Below are 21,238 nucleotides of genomic sequence, written 5' to 3'. Positions count from 1 at the left end.
TTGTTTACTCTGCCAGATAACACTAGACTGATTGCACCTTCCCCTACCTCCTTCTCAGACTTCTCCCTGCCTGGTATAGTTCTCTAACGATAAAGCTATAAAATCACTTCGTGATTTGAAATAATAGACTATACTTTTATTTCTTCTTTCCTTCTCTAAACAGCATGTCCTGATTCTCATAATTTCCACTTAATCAGATGAAAATGTAATTCGTCATCCTTTTTGCTTACTTCTTCTTACCCTTTCCTTTCCCAACTTTTGTCTTCCAGATTTTGTCCTTAATATTGCAAAAATCAAAAACATTTACAATTTCTCTGTATCTACTTCTGAGTCTTTTGTGCCTCCATTGTAGGTTGATTTGAAAATTTAAAACTCACTGGAGAGTTTTTATTTTATTACTAAGAAAATATTCATAGCATAACCAATTATTGCTGGTTATAGCGCCGCTATTTTATTTATTTGTTTGTTTGGTTTTTATATTGCCACTATTTTAAAATTTTTTGCTTGTCTAGCTGTCTTTGACTTTCGTATTTTCCCCCTTGCAAGTCCCGTCTGAAATGCTTGTTCTTCTCAAGAGGAGCATCAAACATCTGGAACCCCTTCTTTCCTCCTTCTGTTCTAGTGTGGATTGATGACTTCCTGAGCCACTATGAAACTGTCATCCTGTGACTCTGCTCCTCTCTTATCCCATGTTGGATCCATGGTTTCCTTAATTTCATGCCTTTCTTTCTCTTGATTTTGTTGGAGCACATCCTCAGATAACTTGCTTAGAAAAGATGTGTGGGAAGAAAACTGTCTGCATATTTGCATGTCTGGATATGTCATTATTCTGCCTTCTCACTTGACATAGAAATCCAGTTTGAAAATTATTTTTTCACAGACCGTTTAAGTCAAGCTACATTGCCTTCAGGCCTTCAGTCCCACAGTCAGATAATGATCAGATTCTCTCTCCTTTACCTTCAATGTATCTTTTCTCTCTATAGCTTTAAAGATCGTTTCTGTACCTTGGTATATTCAAAGCTCATTGTGATGCATCCAGATTTGAAGGTGCTTTTCTTGTCAGGCTAAAGGTTCTCAGGCTAAATTGTCAGGTCATTTAGCTAAGGGACTGTTCAGATTCATTTATTTGATCATTTCCTTTCTCCCTATTGTTTTCTCTTTTGTATTTAGAATTTCTTATCAATTGTATATTGAATCCTCTGAATTTACCATTGGCAGTTTTTTTTTTATTTTATCTTGTGTTTCTAACACATTGTTTTTATTCAACTTTCTGTAAGGCTTTTTAAATTTTTAGTCTTCAAAATTTCTATTGAGTTGAATATATAATTATATATTTAATTTCCAAGAGCACTGCCTCATTCTCACAGTTCTTTCTCATTTGTTTCCCAATAAAGGGCTGTAATGTACACCATTGGGCACATAGCTCTACCCAGTTATCCTCAAGAATACAGGTCTAGAAATGAGATTTCTGAGGCACATAACATAGGCATTTAAATTCAGGAAGTTTATGATGACCCTTTAGAAGCAGGTTGCATCCCCTTATAGCTGTATTTCAAGGGGAAAAAATGCCATATCAGTATTTTGCTTTTCATTCATTAATGAGAATTAGTGTCTTTTAGAACTTTATTGGCCATTTATATTACTTTCATCTATGTGCCTGATGGTATACTTTACCATTTTAAAAATTGAGTTATCTTTTCTTTCTGAATTGTATAAGCTCTTTATTATATATACTTATCAGCTTTATATGCTACAGAATTTTTCTTCCAGCATATTATTTTATAGCTTTGCTTATGCTTTTGATTTTTAAAATTGCTCTGTAGTTGAACCTGTTTGTCTTTTCCTTTGTAGCCTCTGGATTTCGTGTTACTTACAAATGCCCTTCCAACCCAAGGCTTTGAATGTATTCTTTAGTATTTTCTTCTAGTACTTTAATTGCTTAGATGTCTCACATCTGAATATTTATAGGAAACTTTGTATATGATGTGTTTATGGGTCTAGCTTATTTATCTTCCAAACAAATATTCAGTTAAATCCTTTTAAAATAATAGTTTATTCTTTCTCTGGGATTTGAATTAACCTCATGTAATCAGCATTGGGGTTCCTGGGTTCCCCAACTTAGAAATCAAGAGGAAACCCCAGAGAAATTTCTAGACAGGTTTTAATAATTTTATGCTCTGGCCCAAGGGAGGCAGCACAGAGGAAAGCAAGGTCCTCTGAACTGGCCCCGGGGCTGGCTCTGCTTGGCTGCTTTCATAAGCTGGGGCCGGGCGGGCTTTCAAGAGAAGGCAGGGTTTTTGAAGAAGGATGGTTTAAGGAATTTTCCGTGTCAGGGTCAGGTGACTTCCTTTTCCTGCTGCATTGCCTGGTAAGTACGTTCTTGCCTGCCCTGTTGGGACAAGATGGTGGACTGCTTATTACCACACCCTAGGAAGGTTGTATAGGGGTGAAACCTTGATCAACTGCATATGTAAACCAATAGTTTAAGCAGGTAGTTAGAAGGGCAATACAATCAGCTACCCTTGCATTTTTAAGTGGAGAGTGGAGGGGTTGTAACATATTTGCAGTTAGCTTATCCCACGTCTTTTTAGATTACCTGGTCTTACTTGGCTTCCAGGCCACCTGGCATTTTCCATTTCTGGGCCCAAGTTCCTATGCTATCTCATTTATACATTATTTCTGGGTCATTTCTGCTCTATTGCACTATTTATCAGGGTGTGTGTGTCTGTGTGTGTGACAGAGACAGAGAGAGGGACAGACAGACAGGAAGGGAGAGAGATGAGAAGCATCAATTTTGCGGCACCTTAGTTGTTCATTGATTGCTTTCTCATATGTGCCTTGACCGTGGGGCTACAGCATACCGAGTGACCCCTTGCCCAAGCCAGCGACCTTGGGTTCATGCTGGTGAGCTTTGCACAAACCAGATGAGTCCACGCTCAAGCCGGCAACCTCTGGGTTTTAAACTTAGGTCCTCCACGTCCCAGTCTGATGCACTATCCACTGCGCCACCACCTGGTCAGACTACCAGTTTCTTTGTAATATAATGTATTGCTTTGTAATATAATGGTTCAGTAGGAGCCCCCTTCACTGACACATACTAATTTTCCAAAGTCCAGTTCCTTTACTGCTCTGTGACTCAGTGTCCTCAACTGGAAATAATAATAAAAATACTTATTTTTTATTATTAAGTCATGAAAATAAATATGATAATGAATACCTTTAATCAGGAACAGTCCTTCCCTGACATGTGGTGGCGCAGTAGATAAAGCATTGACCTGGAATGTTGAGGTAGCTGGTTCGAAACCCTGGACTTACGTGGTCAAGGCATATAAGGGAGTTGATGCTTCCTGCTCGTCCCCCTTCTCTCTCTCTCTCTCTCTCTCTCTCTCTCTCTCTCTCTCAAAATGAAAACAGTCCTTGACAAGTGTAGTGAATGTTAGCAGCACCTTCTGTCATTATGTTAAAGGTGCTTTTCTTCAGGGCCTAGCACAGTATCTGATTTAAAAATATATATGAATTAAAGTTTAGATACCCAAATGTAAATTATTGAAGGAAGAGAGTGGGGTATAAAGTTTTAATGCTCCTTTTTAAAAGTCAAGGGTATTGGGACAAACTCTCCCAGCATTTTTCCTGGGTCGTCTATTTATTTTCCCATGACTTGTGTGGCCCCCAAAATGTGTCACACTAATATAGGTTGTAAATAGGTTTCAGCCCTTAATTTGAATTAAATGAATACCTTTATAAGATGATTAGAGATCCACAAAATTGCTAAATATATGTAATTGAAAATGCCTATGTCCCATATTTTGTTAAACATCAATTATGATCTTAAGAAATCTGCATCTATTAATAGTAAAATGGATCCTGCTGACACGTGTTAATTATTCCAGAAAATAATTAGTTTGAACTTCAGATGTTCAGGTAGGAATGCTCCCAAGTCTCAGCAGCTCCAGTATGTGTTGGAGCAGCCACGGGAAATCAATTAAAATAATCCATGCCTCCAATATACATGCTTTTCAATCACTGGCGGTGGTCTGGATTCATGCTTCTGTAATGGCAAATGTCAGTTCGAGTCATCAAATTGTTTATCATCAGGAATTGCTCTTGCTTTGCATAAATACCTCTTCATCTGGAAACCCCGATTCTCCAGAAGGACACAGGGAATTAAGAAGATACACCAGAGGCCAGTGCTCCTCACGAAGCGTCAGATACATGAAGGCCGAGGCTGTGTTTCATCTCTGGAGCTCTCTCCTTGGATGTCTCCCACTGGCCGGAGCTGCGCAGAGTGTCGTCCTGACCCTGCTTCGGAATCACCTGCAATGCGTTTTAAAAGCATTCCTGGGTTATACTGAATTAATTAATTAATTAATGGGAGAATTGAAGTTTAATAATTTTATTTTGAAATGGATATGGGTAATAAGAAATTCATAATCTTGCGAGGTAGTGACCATTCTTTTTTTAAAATTATTTTTCTTTTTATTTATTTTTAAGACATAGTATGGTGGGGGTTTTTTAGATTTTATGTATTCAGTTTAGAGAATGGGGTATAGAGAAAGAGAGAGAAGTGGGGAGGAGCAGGAAGCATCAACTCCCATACGTGCCTTGACCAGGCAAGCCCAGGGTTTCAAACTGGTGACCTCAGCATTCCAGGTTGACACTCCATCCACTGAGCCACCACAGGTCAGGCTGATAATGGCCATTCTGCCCTCAATGACTGTTCTTCTCTCCCAACTGAAATAGAAGGGCTTCTCTGCTTGAACAGTGCCAGAACACCAAATCCTCTGATTTCCTTTCAGACCACCTTCCTGAGGCGTCTACCCTGAATACACAGGACTTCCCACCAAGTGTCACAGAAAGACCACAGATATGAACTGAAGATCCCTGCTCCTGAGTGCTACCCCATAGCTTAGAAGTCAGGGTTGCAAATAAAGAATATATTAGATCATGAATTAATGGAACCTATACAAGCATGAGCATACTGCTTAGATTTTTCCTAATATGGTTGCACCAATGTATTCTCCAGGAGTAGATTTTCATTGTATGTGAAGTGTTCTACAGTCTCCTCTCCAATTCACAGCCCATTAACTTACACTCATCCAGATGTCACACTGCTTATACAGGTTATTGCCAAACAGCATGTGATTCTGAGCATTTATTGCATGGCTACTTGCCTATGTTATCTGTCTTTTACATTTTAAATTCCCAGTAAATCTGAATCCAAGACAATGTTCCTTGAGAGTAATGTGTATCTGAGGTTGATGGTGAGAGGTGAGGTTGAATGTTACCAGCTCCGCTCAGCATCTCAATCAACCCAAGAATGTGACTTGATTATTATTGCCTCTGACACGTTAGAGTGTCATTAGCAGAAAAAGTCATCTCTTAAACACATTTAACTGAACGCAATTATTATAATTGATTGCCATCCTAGCTGTAGGGACTCTGCAGCTTTAGGGAAACTGACAAACATTTTGCCCTTTTAGATCCTACAATTAGATTCACAAGGCACAGTCTATAAGCATTTTGCAGGCGTAAATTCATCGTCTTTATTACAATGACAAAAGTCTCTCTGGGTAGATGAATTTGCTGTTGATCATAGATTAATTGTTCAAATGGTTTTCAGTAGTGGTATTGACAAATAGAACTGAGTCCTTGAAGGATAAATTTGATCATGAATTAATGGAACCTATTTTGGACGTGCACTTATACAAGCCCTAATACATCCTTGATTTATTGCATCTCATTCACTAAAGCTGAAAACATCACTGGGAAAAATGTGTCAGTCTGAGTTCTGTTTCAATTTTCTGTTTCTTTGAACTATAATACTCAAAATGAATAATATTCTGATTCACAAATTTAATAATGTGTGCATTCAAGTTAATATTTCAGAACTATGGTAACTTTATTTTCTAAGATAGTCACTTTAGTCTCCTAGAATGTTAAGAAAATTTCAGGATTTTTATTTCCTCAACCCACTACATACCAGATCCTAATCAATTAATAGGCCTCAGAACCACTGGCCTTCTCAGGAGAACATGGTCTTGTTACACAGGGCATTGGGCTGATATCGCCCAGCATTCTAACATGGCTTGTAGTTTCCCTGTCTCGCCTCTTTTCTCCACCATACTGCTCCCTCTCCTACAGCTGTCCCAAACACCAGTTGTTGTTTTTTCTGTCTCTATGGCTTTGCTTGCTGTTCCCTTGGGTTGGAATGTAATTTTCTTCCTGTTCCGCATGGTGCTTACCAGCATGCATCTCTAGACTCATCTCCCATGTGTCAACTCTGTGAAGTCTTTCCTGGAGCCCCTTCGATGCCCTCGGGATAGACTGACCACCTCCCTGGATTGTAGCCCCACAGTGTGAGGTGTATCTGTCCATCACACTTGCCTCTAGCCATCTATCACATTTAGATGTTTATGTTTTGGACTGCTTTTACTGAATTAGAGTTTCTTTGAGGGCATGGAACCAAGGAAAAACTTCACTAGAAATTGACACGCACTAATCATTTCTCGAATAAAGAAATGAAGACATGAGTAAAACAATGGCTAGGAGACTGTTCTCTCAAGGCACTTGCACATCTGTCCCCCCAACCTAGGGTGCTTTTCCCAGGGATACTCTCTCACCTCGATCCCTCCCTCCAGATCTCAAAGGCGGCCTCTTTAGAGAGGCTTCCACTCCCATCCTGGTAAAACAATCCACCCCTTTATTCTCTAGCCTGCTGTTTTACCTTTACAAAACTATCAGCTTCTGATAATATGTGATATAGTTTATCTGTTTTTTATTGTCTCAGTTCTTCCACTAGAAGAGGGTTTGGCATTTTTTTTCCTGTAAAGGACCAGATAGTAAATATTTTAGGCTCTGTGGCCCAGACAGTCTGTTGAACTCTGCCACTATAGTGTGCAAGCAATGGGTGTGGCTCTGTCCAATAAAATTTTATTTACAAAAGCAAGTGGAGATCATATTGGGCCCACAGGCTATTGTGTGCTGATGCATGCACTAGAATAGAAGCTTGTCAGTCTGAGTCACAGCCATATCCTGGTCTCTAGGCACATAGAAAGTTTCTATTAAATAGTTGTTAAATGAATGGTAGATAAATTTGATCCACCATAAATAGCAAAAGAGAGTGATTTTGACTGAGTTTGAAAAATTAATATCTGCCAACTTGAAAGAAAATGGTAGACAAAATCTTAAAATGAGCCATCAACTCTTCCAAAACATGACAACATTAGCCAAGGTCTCTCCAGCTTTCAAATGCAATGATGTTCCCTCTCTTGTAAATTGTACTATATGTCTGTTATGTTTTCTATGCGGTAGCGTTGACCAACATGAACGTTTACTAAGAACACTTGGACAATTCTTATTAATCACTGTCACTGTGTTAAAGTTAATTTTCTAAATAAAAATTTTAAATTATTAAAAATATATAAAACAAATGAAAGGGATAAAAGAACATTTGGACAGAGAGACAAAGAGAAAATGCCTCAGTTAAGATAAAAGAGATGGCATTTCATTTAAATTGGGCAAATAGAAACAATTCCACAGTGGTCAGTATATTAACTCAAAGTCTTTAATGTATTTAAAAGTTTTAGGCCCTGGCCGGTTGGCTCAGTGGTAGAGCGTCGGCCTGGCATGCAGAAGTCCCGGGTTCAATTCCCGGCCAGGGCACACAGGAGAGGCGCCCATCTGCTTCTCCACCCCTCCCCCTCTCCTTCCTCTCTGTCTCTCTCTTCCCCTCCCGCAGCCGAGGCTCCATTGGAGCGAAGATGGCCCAGGCGCTGGGGATGGCTCCTTGGCCTCTGCCCCAGGTGCTAGAGTGGCTCTGGTCGCAACAGAGCATCGCCCCCTGGTGGGCAGAGCGTCGCCCCCTGGTGGGCGTGCCGGGTGGATCCCGGTCGGGCGCATGCGGGAGTCTGTCTGACTGTCTCTCCCCGTTTCCAGCTTCAGAAAAATACAAAAAAAAAAAAAGTTTCCATGTGGAAAATATGTTTCATTCAGAAAGAAATGTTGATTTCGTAGGCATTTGTTCTGGGGTTTTGTGGTTTGCTTTTGAGAACCATGGGTAGAAATATAAGTATGGCTGATATACATAAATTTTAGTTGAATAGTTCATCTCAGTGCTGCTCTCAATGCAGAAGTGTTTATTGCTCTTTGCTAAGAATCAAAAAAGAAGCTCAAATTACATTTTTCCCTGGAAGCCAAGACAAGTTGACTCTCCATCAGTGCTATCCAGGGGACAGGGTTTATTTCATGAGACTTTAAGGTTGCTTCATGGAAGAGAAAGGCGTGGTACATGGTTCAGAGGCCTACATGGACAAATGCAGGCCCAGAGAAGGAAATCAACAAGTCCCACTGAGGAGCCCAGGGACTAGCAGCAGCAGCTGGGACCTGTTAGTGCGACTAAGCCTCAAGGCACCTACCATGGAGCATGCTGAGCTCAGGAACCACAGAGGTAGGACTGACGGACAGTAACAGTAATCAGAGTGGATACAGTACTCCAGAACTTCATCAAAGCAAGGAGGGGGCAGAAGGAATAAGTACCTTCATCCCTCTCTCCTTCTTATCCCACTCTGTTCTGCCAGCTCCTCCCATTGGTTGAACTCAGAGGAAGCCAGAGGGCCGGGGGACCCTGTAACACTGCCCAGGGGAGCAGATTTCCCAGGGCACAGAGCAGGCAGAAAAGGAGCCAGGCACAGATCTGGACTGGGGGAATGGGGTCAGTTCACAGGGACTGGGGTGAAATGGGAAACACAAGCAAACAAAACCCAGACAGAAACAGTGTTATCTTGGGCAATGCTGTACATTTATGTGTAAGGAAACTAAATTCTCTAGGTAGGTCCTAAGAATAATTATCTTAATGCAGAAAAGCTTAAGAGACCGGAGGCCTTAATTAAAACTTAACTGTGAAAAAATAAACAACAACAAAAACTGACCTGTTAGCTCACACCTTTGATTCTGTGATTTCCTTAAGCAACCCCTTTAACTTCTTGCAGAAGTTCTGAGTCATCAGAGTGCGCCCTTACCACTAGTGGGGAGGGGGAGAAGCCCTCCCTTCTTTATTATTATAGCTGGACTGATAATAACATAATCAAATTGACACAAGGCTAAATGAAGAGGAGAAAAGCCAATTTGATACTTACACAAGAGGGAAGCGTAGTATAAGGCTCAGATTTAAAAAAATGAGGCTCAGAGCAATGATTGAACCAGGAACATTTCTATACTTTTTAGACAAAGAAACAATTCCTATGTTGAAGAAACTGACAGAACACACACAGAAAGTCAGTGCTCACTAGAAAGGAATCTAAGCAAGATTTGGAATTTGTTAGTGAGGTACCTAACCAGAGTTTGGGCTTGGGGAATAGGGTAGTCAAGGCCGTACAAGACATGGTCATACAAGCTTTCACTCTGGGCTCTTTTAACTCTGAAGAGAAGATTGTCTCAGTGCTCACCTTTCACATGGAGATTTCTCTATTCTAGGGGGACAGAAGTCAGGGTTTTCTTTGTGCAAAGACAATTTCTTAAGTAACTTTAATTCAAAATAATCAATATGCCATTATGGGATATCTTGGGCAGCCTGACCTGGGCCCGGACACTAACTTAATTGTTAGGTTTGTAAAAAAAGAATGCCATTGGATATTTATGGATGTGAGAAGCTGGACTTTTCAAGAGCTATGGTGAGCTTTGTGATATCAGTGATTCTGGCCATTAGATTTGAGCATATAATTCATCCTTTGGGGTCACACCATAAGTCAAGGACCCACTGAATCATATAGAACATAAATCATTTTTGTTTTGTACTCCTATTAGTAAAATAGTCTTGAACACATACCCCATGATCTATATTAATTTATTCATAACTTATGTATATGTGTACTACTGTAAAGACTATATTATAGAGAGTATAAAGAATATGTAAAAATGTAATAATGAAATGAAATAAGATGAGATGAGGATGAAATGTATATTTCAATCACTTGTCAACATCTTGCTATCACCACTGATTAAAAATTATTTAATATTTTAAATGACAGGAAAGTGATGGAGGATACTTATTTAGTTTCAAGCACCTTGGTTTTCCACTTTATTGAATAAAAATGTGCAAGTTCAGCTTATTTCTCTACTTGGTTTCAATCATTGTCATGGGAGAGAAAAAGGAACCACAAAGGCATGAAGACGTAAACAGACACAGTGCTTGAGCAGCTTGCGCGCTCAATCTGGAAATGCTCTTTCCCATCCCATTGACACAAAGTGAGGGATTTCTTTGAAACGCAGCTGCAAGTTTTCTTATTCCTTGATGTCCCACCACTGTTCTCACAAACAGAATGGGAGTTGTTGTGTTTGTTATATTTAACAGATGAGCTCACAATCCACCAAAAATGCTTCATTTGGAAGATAATAAAACAGGTTAGTGAAATTCATTCCCAAATTTTCAATATCTGCTTTCTTTATAGATACATATTGCATAATTTTCAATAAAACAAACACATAATGGTCGAATCATTTCCAAACATCTGTTTCCCTATATTTTTGCCACCATCTGAGTATCCCTTTTATTTTTATTTTATTTATTTATTTTTATTTTTGTATTTTTCTGAGGTTGGGGCGATGCTCTGCCTATCTGGGGCATCCCTCTATTGCAACCAGAGCCATTCTAGTGCCTGAGGCAGAGGCCACAGAGCCATCCTCAGCGCCTGGGCCAACTTTGCTCCAGTGGAGCCTTGGCTACAGGAGGGGAAGAGAGAGACAGAGAGGAAGGAGAGGGGGAGGGGTGGAGAAGCAGATAGGCGCTTCTCCTGTGTGCCCTGGCCGGGAATTGAACCCGGGACTTCTGCATGCCAGGCCAACGCTCTACCACTGAGCAACCGGCCAGGGCCCGAGTATCCCTTTTAAAATGAGGTACTTTCTCATTTATTATTAAAACAATCTTTTGTAGTCAGAGGAGACAACTCTTAGTTCATTGTCCCCCGGTAGTCAGCAGAACAACCCCTGGGTAGGACAAAAGATTTTCATGGCCACTCTACTATAATGTAATGGCTTTCTTTTTGGAAGCCACCACATGGTTGACAAGCTAAAGCACTCTGCTTCTTTTGGTGCCATAAAGTTTGCACTGAACTCTTTCAAGAGGGCAGGCGTCTCTAAATTTACCCTGGAACCCGATATACTGTTCTGGTCAAAGCTACTACACCATCCTTTCCTACTTTCCTAGATTTGTGCCTGTATCACAATATCCTAAGAATGGTTACTTTACAGTACTTTCTGGTATCTCTAGGGCTAGACAACCAGAGTGTTTTTCTTGTTCAGAGTAATATTTTATTATATAAAATTTAGGATTCTTATTATTGAATTCTTTAAAAAGGACTGTTGAGATCTCTTTATTGGATGGTGTTAAATCTATAAATTAACTTGAAGGGATCTGAAATTTTCATATTTAGTCTACCCATTGAGGAGAAGCCCCATTTATTTGAAGCACTTCTAAAATTCTCCAAGTTTCCTCCAAACATTTTGTGATTTCTAAGCTTAAGCATTCTGGATTCTCTGAGCTTTTCAAGTACTACGTAAATTTTCAAGCTTGACTACACAATGTTAAATCTTTAACTGCTCTTGGTATGTTTGGGCAATTGACTGACAGTGGCCTGTGGAAATGATTCCTGAAGGTCAAGTTCTTCTGAAGCCACAATATGCCTATTCATGAAGGCAAAGAAACAGGAGGCTCACTTTGTTTTGTGAGCTGAAAACGTATGATCTGCAGTTATTTATGTTTAGATTAAATGTAACTCATCTCCAGTGGCAGGATTTGGTTAGGCTCTTCCAGTTCCAAAGGACTGGGCCTTACCCAAATTTGCTAAAGCAAAAATGAGAGTTGAGTATAAAACTTCCTATATCACAAGAGAGGTGGAATCGCATGGACATATGAGAACAGAAATGGAGAGTGGCGGAGCCTCCTAGCCTCCCGGAAGTGAAAGTAGTTCCAGATGTGGGAAGCTTTTGGATCCTCGTTAGCAGGCATTCCTGGAGGTTTGTTTACACCCCTTTTCATTCCAGTCTTAATCACCCTGGTGTCCCACCAGCCACCATCTTCCTAGATTCTTCAACTCCACACCAAAGATAATGGCTTTGAAATTTGGTTCTTCCTTTCAGACTTTTTCCACTCGGTACATAATCCAGAAAAGGACCTTGCTGTCTTTAGTGAGTGCACGAGAAGCTGGAATTAGTTTAAATTTTCTTAAAGGGTGCTTCATTCAAGCCAAAGGGGTTCTGTGTGATACATTGGGTGTATCCATCTTCATTTCCGCTTAGGCAGAAGGGCTCCCAGAGTTCAAGGAAACCCCTTCCCTCCCGTCATGGGAACTTAGGCAGCTGGATGACCATCATTCCTTTTCAAATGAATCTGTCAGTGCAGGAAGATTGTTCGCTCGAATTCTGGACACTTTTCCATCACTATTAATCTGTATTTTCAGGTCATGGATTCCTGGCCTAATCTGTGTGATAGAGAATGTTAGGGGCTGGGGCCAGGGGTTTGTGTAGCTCCTCAGTTGTGTTCTTCTAGTATCAGCAGCAGAATTCACTGAAGCATGTTCAGCAGGTTCAAAAAATTGCTGCTTTTTCAGCTCATTATAAAAGGACTCAAGCAGCTTTATAATATATATATATATGGCAAGGAGAGAGCCAAAAAGTGCTTGCCTTAATACAAAAAGCAAAATGATGTTTCATGGGGGAACATTTTACTGTGGATTCATTCTTACTGGAAAAGAGACAGAGGTTGATTATTTTTAGATAATTTATTCTGAAAATATGACCTGTTGAGCAAGAAAATGATAATGCCATTAGGTTGTCCTCAAAGTGCAGGCAAAATAACAACAAAGAAAAATGCTAAAACAAGCAGTGACCACAAAATAAACATTTGGTCGTGAGTTTCAAACTTTTTTTGGATGGGAAAGCGACGATAAAATAATAGGGACCAACATCAGATTCTCTGTTGACACAGAGGATGGCAGTGTCTGCGATAAAAGGTCCTGCCCCCGTGTCCCACCCCTGAAACCGTAATTAGTGTGCCCCATTTTCCCTGTGACCTGGGCTCACTCCCCAGCCCTGGACTCGATGTTCACTTAGTAATTAGAAACAAGGCCAGGGAAAACTTACTAACAGTGATTCGGTTTCAAACAAGCCTGGATTTCTTGCTTCTTTTATTCTTCTGTATTCTGGTACATTTTGCTTCATTTATATCAATTTAAATTTGTGTTTACTGTGTCATTGCATTTGATGTGATTTTTCAAGTTGAAGGCTTCCAAGTTTATATAGTGTTTGTGAGGCATTTCACTGAGAAAACCGGTATTGAGTTTGTTATCATATTTTAATGAGATTGAATGAGTTCATGATGTCTGCAACTTATTCCTTTCTACTCATTGACCTCAGGAGATGAAAATAACAGCTAGTTACTATGTGTGAGACACTTGGCTGAGTGCTTTGCATTTATTCATTCAGCTACTTATCACAGCTTTCTTATGAGATTGTTACTATTATTATCATCACCATTTTCCAGATGAGAAAACTGAGGCACAGAGTGATGAAGTAATTTGTACAGAACTCATGCTAGGAAGTGGTGGGGCCAAATTCGAATCGACAGGGCCTGGTTCCAAAGTCTCACTCTGAGCCACCAACTCAGTTCTCAGGGTCACCTATACCCGCGCATTTGTGTACTTCTTGTGCAAAACAAAAAGTATTAGCTCCTTGGAGAGAAAATGTCTCCCGTGATTTGGATTCATCAGGACACAGAACTTGCACAGACAATGTGCTCATAGGTCGAAGCTCACTGGGAATGCCCTGTGTATATATGCAGGGAACAGGTTCCCAAGTAGGAATCCCAGCCCTGCTCGGTCATGGTGGTCTCTAAATGTGTGAAGAACCCAGCAATTTCCTGCCATCTCTGCCACTCTCACCCTGGTCCTAGCCACCATGGTATTTTGTTAAGACTGATGCAGTGAGTCCCGACATTCTCTCTCTGCTCCCACCAGCACCCCCTCCTGTTCGTTCTCAGCGCAGCAGCTATCAGGTTACTTCTCTGTTCAAAATGGTCCAATGGCTCCTATTCTACTCAGCATGATACAGAAGTCCTTCCAAGAACCTGCATGATCTTAGATCTCCCCTCGGCATTTCTTTAGCACTCCCCTCACTGCCTTCCATCTGTCCCCATGCCTGGCCTCTGGGCTGTCCCTTTGGCATGCTCTCACCAGGCATAAAACACCTCAGGGCCTTTGCACTTGGTGGTCCCACTGCCCACAATGCGCCTCCCCAGGCATTGCTCTGACCCCTGATACTACAGAATCAGGGCAGTCCCCTCACCCAGCAGCTCTCTATTCCTCCTCCTACAGTAGTTTTGTCCTTAGTGCTTATAATGACCTGAGATGCTATAAACTTGACTCATTTCTTACTCTTTATTCTCTGCCTCTGAACACTAGAGTGAACAATTGATTTGGTTATTCTGCTTTTGTGTCTATTGTATCCCCAAAACTGAGAATCCAGTGGGTGTTTAATAAATATTTGTTGATTAAATGAATGCATTATGGAGTTGTTTTGGAGAATTAAATTAACTAACATATGGAAAGTGTTTTGAAAAATGTTTAGCGTGAAATGAGTGTTTAATAAATATCAGGTATTAATAAAATAATATAATAGCGATTGAGGGGAGGGACACAAAGAAAACCAGTTAGAAAGTGATGGAAGACAATTGGACTTTGGGTGAGGGGTATGCAACATAATCAAATGTCAAAATAACCTAGAGATGTTTTCTCTGAACCTACGTACCCTGATTTATCAATGTCACCCCATTAAAATTAATCAAAAAAATAAAAAATAAAAAAAAATAAAATAAAAATTGGAGACTATTACTTTATCATGTAGTTACAAGAGGATAATCAAGTTATAGACACTTTAAATATACTGCTCACAAAAATTAGAGGATCAGGGAATGTGCAGATACACCAGTACTTTCAGCCTTTTGTGTACATTTTCACCAATGAAATAAAAGTTGGTTTTGCATCTCATTTGCATAACCAAACAACTTTCTTTGCCTTGTTGTTTGCTTTTCTGATGTTCTTGTTTAATAAAAAAAAAATCAAATGCTTCTTTTTTTATTGCTTCATATTCATTTTGAAATATCCCCTAATTTTTGTGAGCAGTACATTTTAGCTTACGTTTACAGTAGATGGTAGCAGACGTAATTGGGACATCACTTGTGTCCTCTTTTCTTATCTAGAAGGCATACTAGACCCCACCCTTCCCTGGGCAGGTCAGTGGTCATCAAATGTTGCTACACTTTGGAAACACCTGGAGAATCTTTCAAAAAATTGATCCTGGCTCCTACCCTCAGATAGTCTGATGTGATTGGTCTGTCGTCAAACTTAGGCATAAGAATGCTTTACTGCTGATTCAAATGTGCAGCAAAGCTTGGAAACTGTGGGAAGGCTTGGAAGCTTTTCACTGAACTGGCAACAGCGGAGAAAAGGTCTCCCCAGTCACTCCCTACATTTGGAATTCAGAGTTATGCCAACCAGGGTTCAGTTCTCTGTTCTGTAACATGTGCGACCATTAGCAAATCACTTCACCTTTATAGCCTTCCTCATTTAGAGTAGTCTTCTGTGAATCATGGTGCAAACTCAGAGCTCAGGGCCAGGCTCTACAAACATTGGTTGCCCCTCCCGTTTTCCCTTTGTTACATCCAGGGATAAAGGAGAGACTCATTTCCGAAAGTAGTCCTTAGCTGACTCTCCTACAGAAGAGACAAGAGAACAGAACAGTCCACCACCCACAGGCAGCTCCGTTCTTCCCCAGGCACGTGCAGCCATGCCTGCTGTAGGCCTGTGAGGGATCAACGTCAGGGGGTCAAGTTCCGCCCAGTGGAGCTGCTGTAGAAACATCAGAGGTCCCCCTGATGGTCTGGTTCCCGGCCCTGATGTTTCTACCTGTTTCCTGTGCCTCAGTCCCTCCCTGTCCAGGGCCTTGTCTGAGGCTCCTGCCCTGGACTCTGAAGTTCACTCTGCATGGGTTTTGCTGGCTTAATCAGGGTCTTGAATTCTGTCCTTCAGACTACCATGCTTCTCCACGTGACTTTCTGCCCACCTGAGGTCTCCCCTTCTCTCTTCATCACAAGCATGTGTGCCACCATGGTAGCCATGTCTAATCTCTGCAATTTCACACAAGACAGCCCCTCCCCTTCAGCTCTATTGTGCTACCACACTACGCTTGAGTATTTCTAAAGTGGTTGTGGGACATTGGGGATAGCACACTACCAGGGCCAGCTTCATGGGTGTTGGGTTTCACATTCTGCTATCTCGAAGTTCTTGTGTAGTTTTATTATTATTATTATTATTAAGTGAGAGGCAGGGAGGCAGAGAGACAGACTCCCGCATGTACCCCAACCGGGATCCACCCAGTAAGACCCCTATGGGGTAACGCTCTGCCCATCTGGGGCCATTGCACGGTTGCTCAGCAACCAAGCTATTTTAGCACCTTAGGCAAAGCCATGGAGCCATCCTCAGCACCCAGGGCCAACTTGCTCAAATGAGCCATGGCTGCAGGAGGAGGGGAGAGAGAGAGAGAGAGAGAGAGAGAGAGAGAGAGAGAGAGAGAGAGAGAGAGAAGGGGGAGGGAGAGGGGTGGAGAAGCAGTGGTCACTTCTCCTGTGTGCCCTGACCAGAAATTGAACCTGGGACTTCCACATACCGGGCCAACACTCCATTGCTGAGCCAGCCAGCTAGGGCCAAGGTCTTATGTTTTAACAAGGAGCCCTAACATTTTCATTTTTCACTGTTCTTACAAATTATGTAGCTGGTTAAGCACATAACACTTAAAATCAGAATGCATAGTGTGAATTGCACCAGGTTTATACCTGAGAAAAGTGTGACCCTGGCCCAGTTATTCTTTCTCTCTTGTCATTTGCAGAGAGGATGTGGGTGGGGTCAACTGGCTCCATGAAAGGGAAGTTCTGAAAATGAAATAACAGATGAGTGTCAGCACGTGGCACACAACATGTTAGTTCTCAACAAACACTTCTCTTTCCCTTAGTGTTCCAGAGAACAAGCTGCTAAATTGAAGACATTTCTGTTTCAAAGGGATTTTAAATTGTATTTTCCTAGTCAGTGATATATGCCTAGAGGACAGATCCTGGAGGGTCTTCATTGATTTTTCGTGACTCTTATTAATGACACAGAAGGACAATAGGAATCCCCCTTCTTTGTCTTTTTAAATTACATTAAACAACATAAACTAGCATCTTTCAAGGTATTTAAAAATCATCTGTTCTCACTCATTGAAGAAAATTAGAGAGAGAAAATATTGAATTATGTCTGTCATTGAAATAATCTTAGCTTACATTACCTTAAGGAGATTTCTAGAGCTCAAACTAACAACATAACCATTGAAAGAAGTCGACCTTGGTAATGTGCATGAGTGAAGACTTCATTAAAAGTCATGGGAGCCCTGGCCGGTTGGCTCAGCGGTAGAGCGTCGGCCTAGCGTGCGGAGGACCCGGGTTCGATTCCCGGCCAGGGCACACAGGAGAAGCGCCCATTTGCTTCTCCACCCCTCTGCCGCGCTTTCCTCTCTGTCTCTCTCTTCCCCTCCCGCAGCCAAGGCTCCATTGGAGCAAAGATGGCCCGGGCGCTGGGGATGGCTCTGTGGCCTCTGCCCCAGGCGCTAGAGTGGCTCTGGTCGCAACATGGCGACGCCCAGGATGGGCAGAGCATCGCCCCCTGGTGGACAGAGCGGTGCCCCTGGTGGGCATGCCGGGTGGATCCCGGTCGGGCGCATGCGGGAGTCTGTCTGACTGTCTCTCCCTGTTTCCAGCTTCAGAAAAAAAAAAAAAAAAAAAAAAAAAAAAAAAAAAAAAAAAAAAAAAAAAGTCATGGGAGTTGGTTTTTGACCTGACACTCTGACATACCAGCCATGGGCTTCGAGTGACAAGAAGCCATTCTTTTTAACCTCAGTCTCCCTATTGGTAAATGCAGATAATACCACGTTCTCTGCTCCCTCATTCTCAAGGCTGTTCTGTGGATTGAGTGAGATATTTGTGAAGCATTTAGAAGCTTTTTGAATGCTATATACATTTCGAGTTTAGATTACTGAGAAGACTTCTGAAGTTTAGGTGGTAATGAAAAGGTATTCATGGAGATCATTTGAAAACCTCTCCAGGAAAGAAATGCCAGGACTTCATTTCTCAACTTCTTTGGAAAGGGGGCATGTATTTGACACCAGTTTCACCTGTCGCCACCAAAATGCTCCCCACCACTTCAGTTTTCCTGAAGAAGCCATATATGTTCCTGAGGTTCTTTCTTAGTGTATCAGTGATAATGTGATAGGTTTCTACAAAGAATATTATTTTCTCTACTTCTTAATTCAGTTATTTGTTAAGAAGCCACTGTTCTAGGCACCTGGGATACATCACTGAATGAAATCAAGTTCCTTGCCTTCATGGAACTTACATTCTAGTATGGAAAACAATAAAATTAAGCATAAAAATGAGTATACTCATTAGCAGGTGCTTAGTGCTATAGAAAAAAAATAACTAGAAGAAGGTAAAAGGGTCCGGATTTGGAGGAGCAGGGCCACAATTTTAAAGTGTGTAACCAGGATAGTCCTCTTAAAGGAGGTCACACCTGAGCAGAGTCTGAGCTATATGGACCCTGTAGGATAGGGATTCCAGGTTAGGGGAACAGCCAGTGCAAAGGCCTAAAGCAAAAGTGGGCCCAGAGTTTTCCAGGACAGAGGAGGCCATGTGAACAGTATGACTGTGGCTCTCCCTGCGTCGTTCACACTCTCTGCCAGGCAGAACAGAAGGTTTTGAATGGGAGAGGATGAGATTACCAGGCCATTGTCCGACGCTTACTGATGCATCATTTCTGTGTGTGCTTTTCCCACAGTCACATGACACAGGCAATCCCGTTTGACGACCCTCGGTTAGAGAGCTGCCAAATCATCCCTCCGGCCCCGCGGAAGGTGGAGATGAGGAGGGACCCTATCCTGGGATTCGGTTTCGTGGCAGGGAGTGAAAAGCCAGTGGTCGTTCGCTCAGTGACACCAGGTGAGCACCCGGCCCCACTCCTTGGTCTCCTGGGACCGTCCATCATGCCTCTGACAGAATGGCTGCTGTTTATTTTCCTAATTTCATGCTGTTCCATTACAGGATGAGAAGGCTAGTTGGATTTTCCCAACACCTATATAAAGTCAGACTACCAGAGGGACAGAAATTGCTCTGAAAACACACTTTAGACAGCTAAATACATTATATAGCTTGACTTAGGAAAACACCAAACCTTCATTTGTAACCATGGAAATGACCCACTTCTTAATGTGTGAATAGAAATAACAAGAGGCAGGTACTTGACTGTATTTCAGTAAGCTTAGTGATGAACTCCTCAGTGAAGAAAATCAGGAAGTGCTATTTATTTACTATAGGATTTAGTCATTGGTGTTGCTGGATTCTTTTGCAAAGATGCACTCCCCTCCCTTCCCACTAGAGGCAGAAGGTAGTTTCTTACCCATGGCTGTGAAGCTAGACCAGCTGACTGACTTCAGCCAATAGCATATTAGCATAGATGACAGGCAAAGACTTGAAATATACTTGAGCTTGTTTCTTTGGTTTCTGCCATAAGAATTTCCCTCAAGTGACTGCTGCCCCTTCAGCCTAAGCCCCAAAATGAACACTTGGGGCAGCCAGCCTACAGCATAGAGCTCAGCACATCTCAATCTGCAGCGTGACACAGAAAGGCCCAGCTGAACCTGGCCTGCACCAACAGTCCTCCTAAAGCCCCATCAGCATGAGAATAAGTGATTACTGCACACCGTACTGAGTTTCGGGGGCTCTGTCATATAGTAAACACTGACTGATACAGTGTGTGGCAGACCTCTTACACTCTACAGGATGGCTGGGTAATTAACGGACTTCACCTCAGTCATTCTCATTGGAGTGCATGGCTGTTCCACTGTAGACACAGGTGAATTTTATGTTGTATTTGCCTACAGTGGGCTGCCTTTGTCCTTTTTAGAAACAAGGCTTTTTTATTATTCATTTATTCTGCATATTTATGTACTTATTTTAATTGACTTGTATGGGATTTGTCTTCAGACCAAAAGAAGCCATGTTCTGTGCTGCTTCTGGGATTCTGCCAGTAAATAACAGAGTTGAGCAGTAAAGAGCACAGCCCGGGGCATCAGAGTGCCTGGGTTTGATGGATTTGATTCCTGCCTCTGCCCCTTATTAGATTTTTTAGCTTCCTTGTGCACTCCCCTGCATTTCACTGTGATGCAATTTCCCTCCATCATCTGGATCATGAGGGTTATAACAATATCTTCACCTTACAGGGTGAGGGACAGCATGAGATACGTTAGAAGAGGGCCAGGTACATACTTATTCCATAATGATGATGATGTTGATGCTGCTGATTAAACTCTACGATATTTGGCCAGCTGAGTCTGTCAGTTAAGGGAAATGAAAGCCAACTAGTGAGCTAGGATCGATTTTTAAGTTGATTTAATTTTTTTATATTTTATTATTTGACATAATATGCTTCAGGACAAGCCTCACAGAACAGTCAGCCGCTGTGGACTCAGGCAGAGAGGGAAGTTTCCGCGTCACTCCTGCCGTTGCCTCCCCGTAGCCCCTTCTTCCTCTGTCTGCTGCACTTTCCATTTCGCCAAGCCACCGATCACACTTTAGCTCCCTTTGTGGGCTTGTTGAGCTTGACTAAATTGAGAGTTTTGTCCTCCAAATAAAAAAGATTTGCTGCTTTTGATGATAAAATAATATATACGGTTTCTAAAAAATACACAATGTACCTAGATAGTATAGGGAGAAAATGAAAAAACAGATCACCTGAGGTCCCACTCCTGGAAGTTGAGCATTATGAATGTATACACAGAAAGCATGCATATAGCAGACAATTGCGTGCATACATGCACACATGCTATGCATCGATACATACGCACAGTATTCTACGTGGGTATGCCCGTGTTCTTTCCTAAGCGGTATCACATTTGGCATGCTGTTTGGTGATGGTGTTATATTTTAACTTCTTTGGCTATGAGGTTCTCTCAAGTACGTGTCTTCCTGGGAGCTGACTGGAGATTTCAAGTCTTGTTTTTCAATTTCTTATATTACCTCGCTGTTCCTTCAACCCTTGCTTGCCCTCAGCTCTCCTTAGCTTCAGGCCCTAACACCTACTATTAGACAATTTTCGGAACAGTAGAAAAA

The 21,238-nt window shown here is 41.6% G+C and overlaps 1 protein-coding gene across 2 annotated transcripts in view; it reads left to right on the top strand.

Annotated features, from left to right (window-relative positions):
* Positions 1-21,238, top strand: part of FRMPD4 (FERM and PDZ domain containing 4) — a 525,749-nt gene that overhangs the window by 417,825 nt on the left and 86,686 nt on the right. For both annotated transcript variants that reach the window (XM_066249893.1, XM_066249895.1), the window contains exon 3: positions 18,909-19,069. In XM_066249893.1, coding sequence (XP_066105990.1) covers positions 18,909-19,069 — 161 coding nt within the window. The remainder of the gene's footprint in view (positions 1-18,908; positions 19,070-21,238) is intronic.

Source organism: Saccopteryx bilineata, chromosome X, assembly GCF_036850765.1.
Source record: "Saccopteryx bilineata isolate mSacBil1 chromosome X, mSacBil1_pri_phased_curated, whole genome shotgun sequence".
NCBI lineage: Eukaryota > Metazoa > Chordata > Mammalia > Chiroptera > Emballonuridae > Saccopteryx > Saccopteryx bilineata.
The sequence above is the reverse complement of the archived record's forward strand: the minus strand, read 5'-3'. Positions and strand labels throughout refer to the sequence as shown.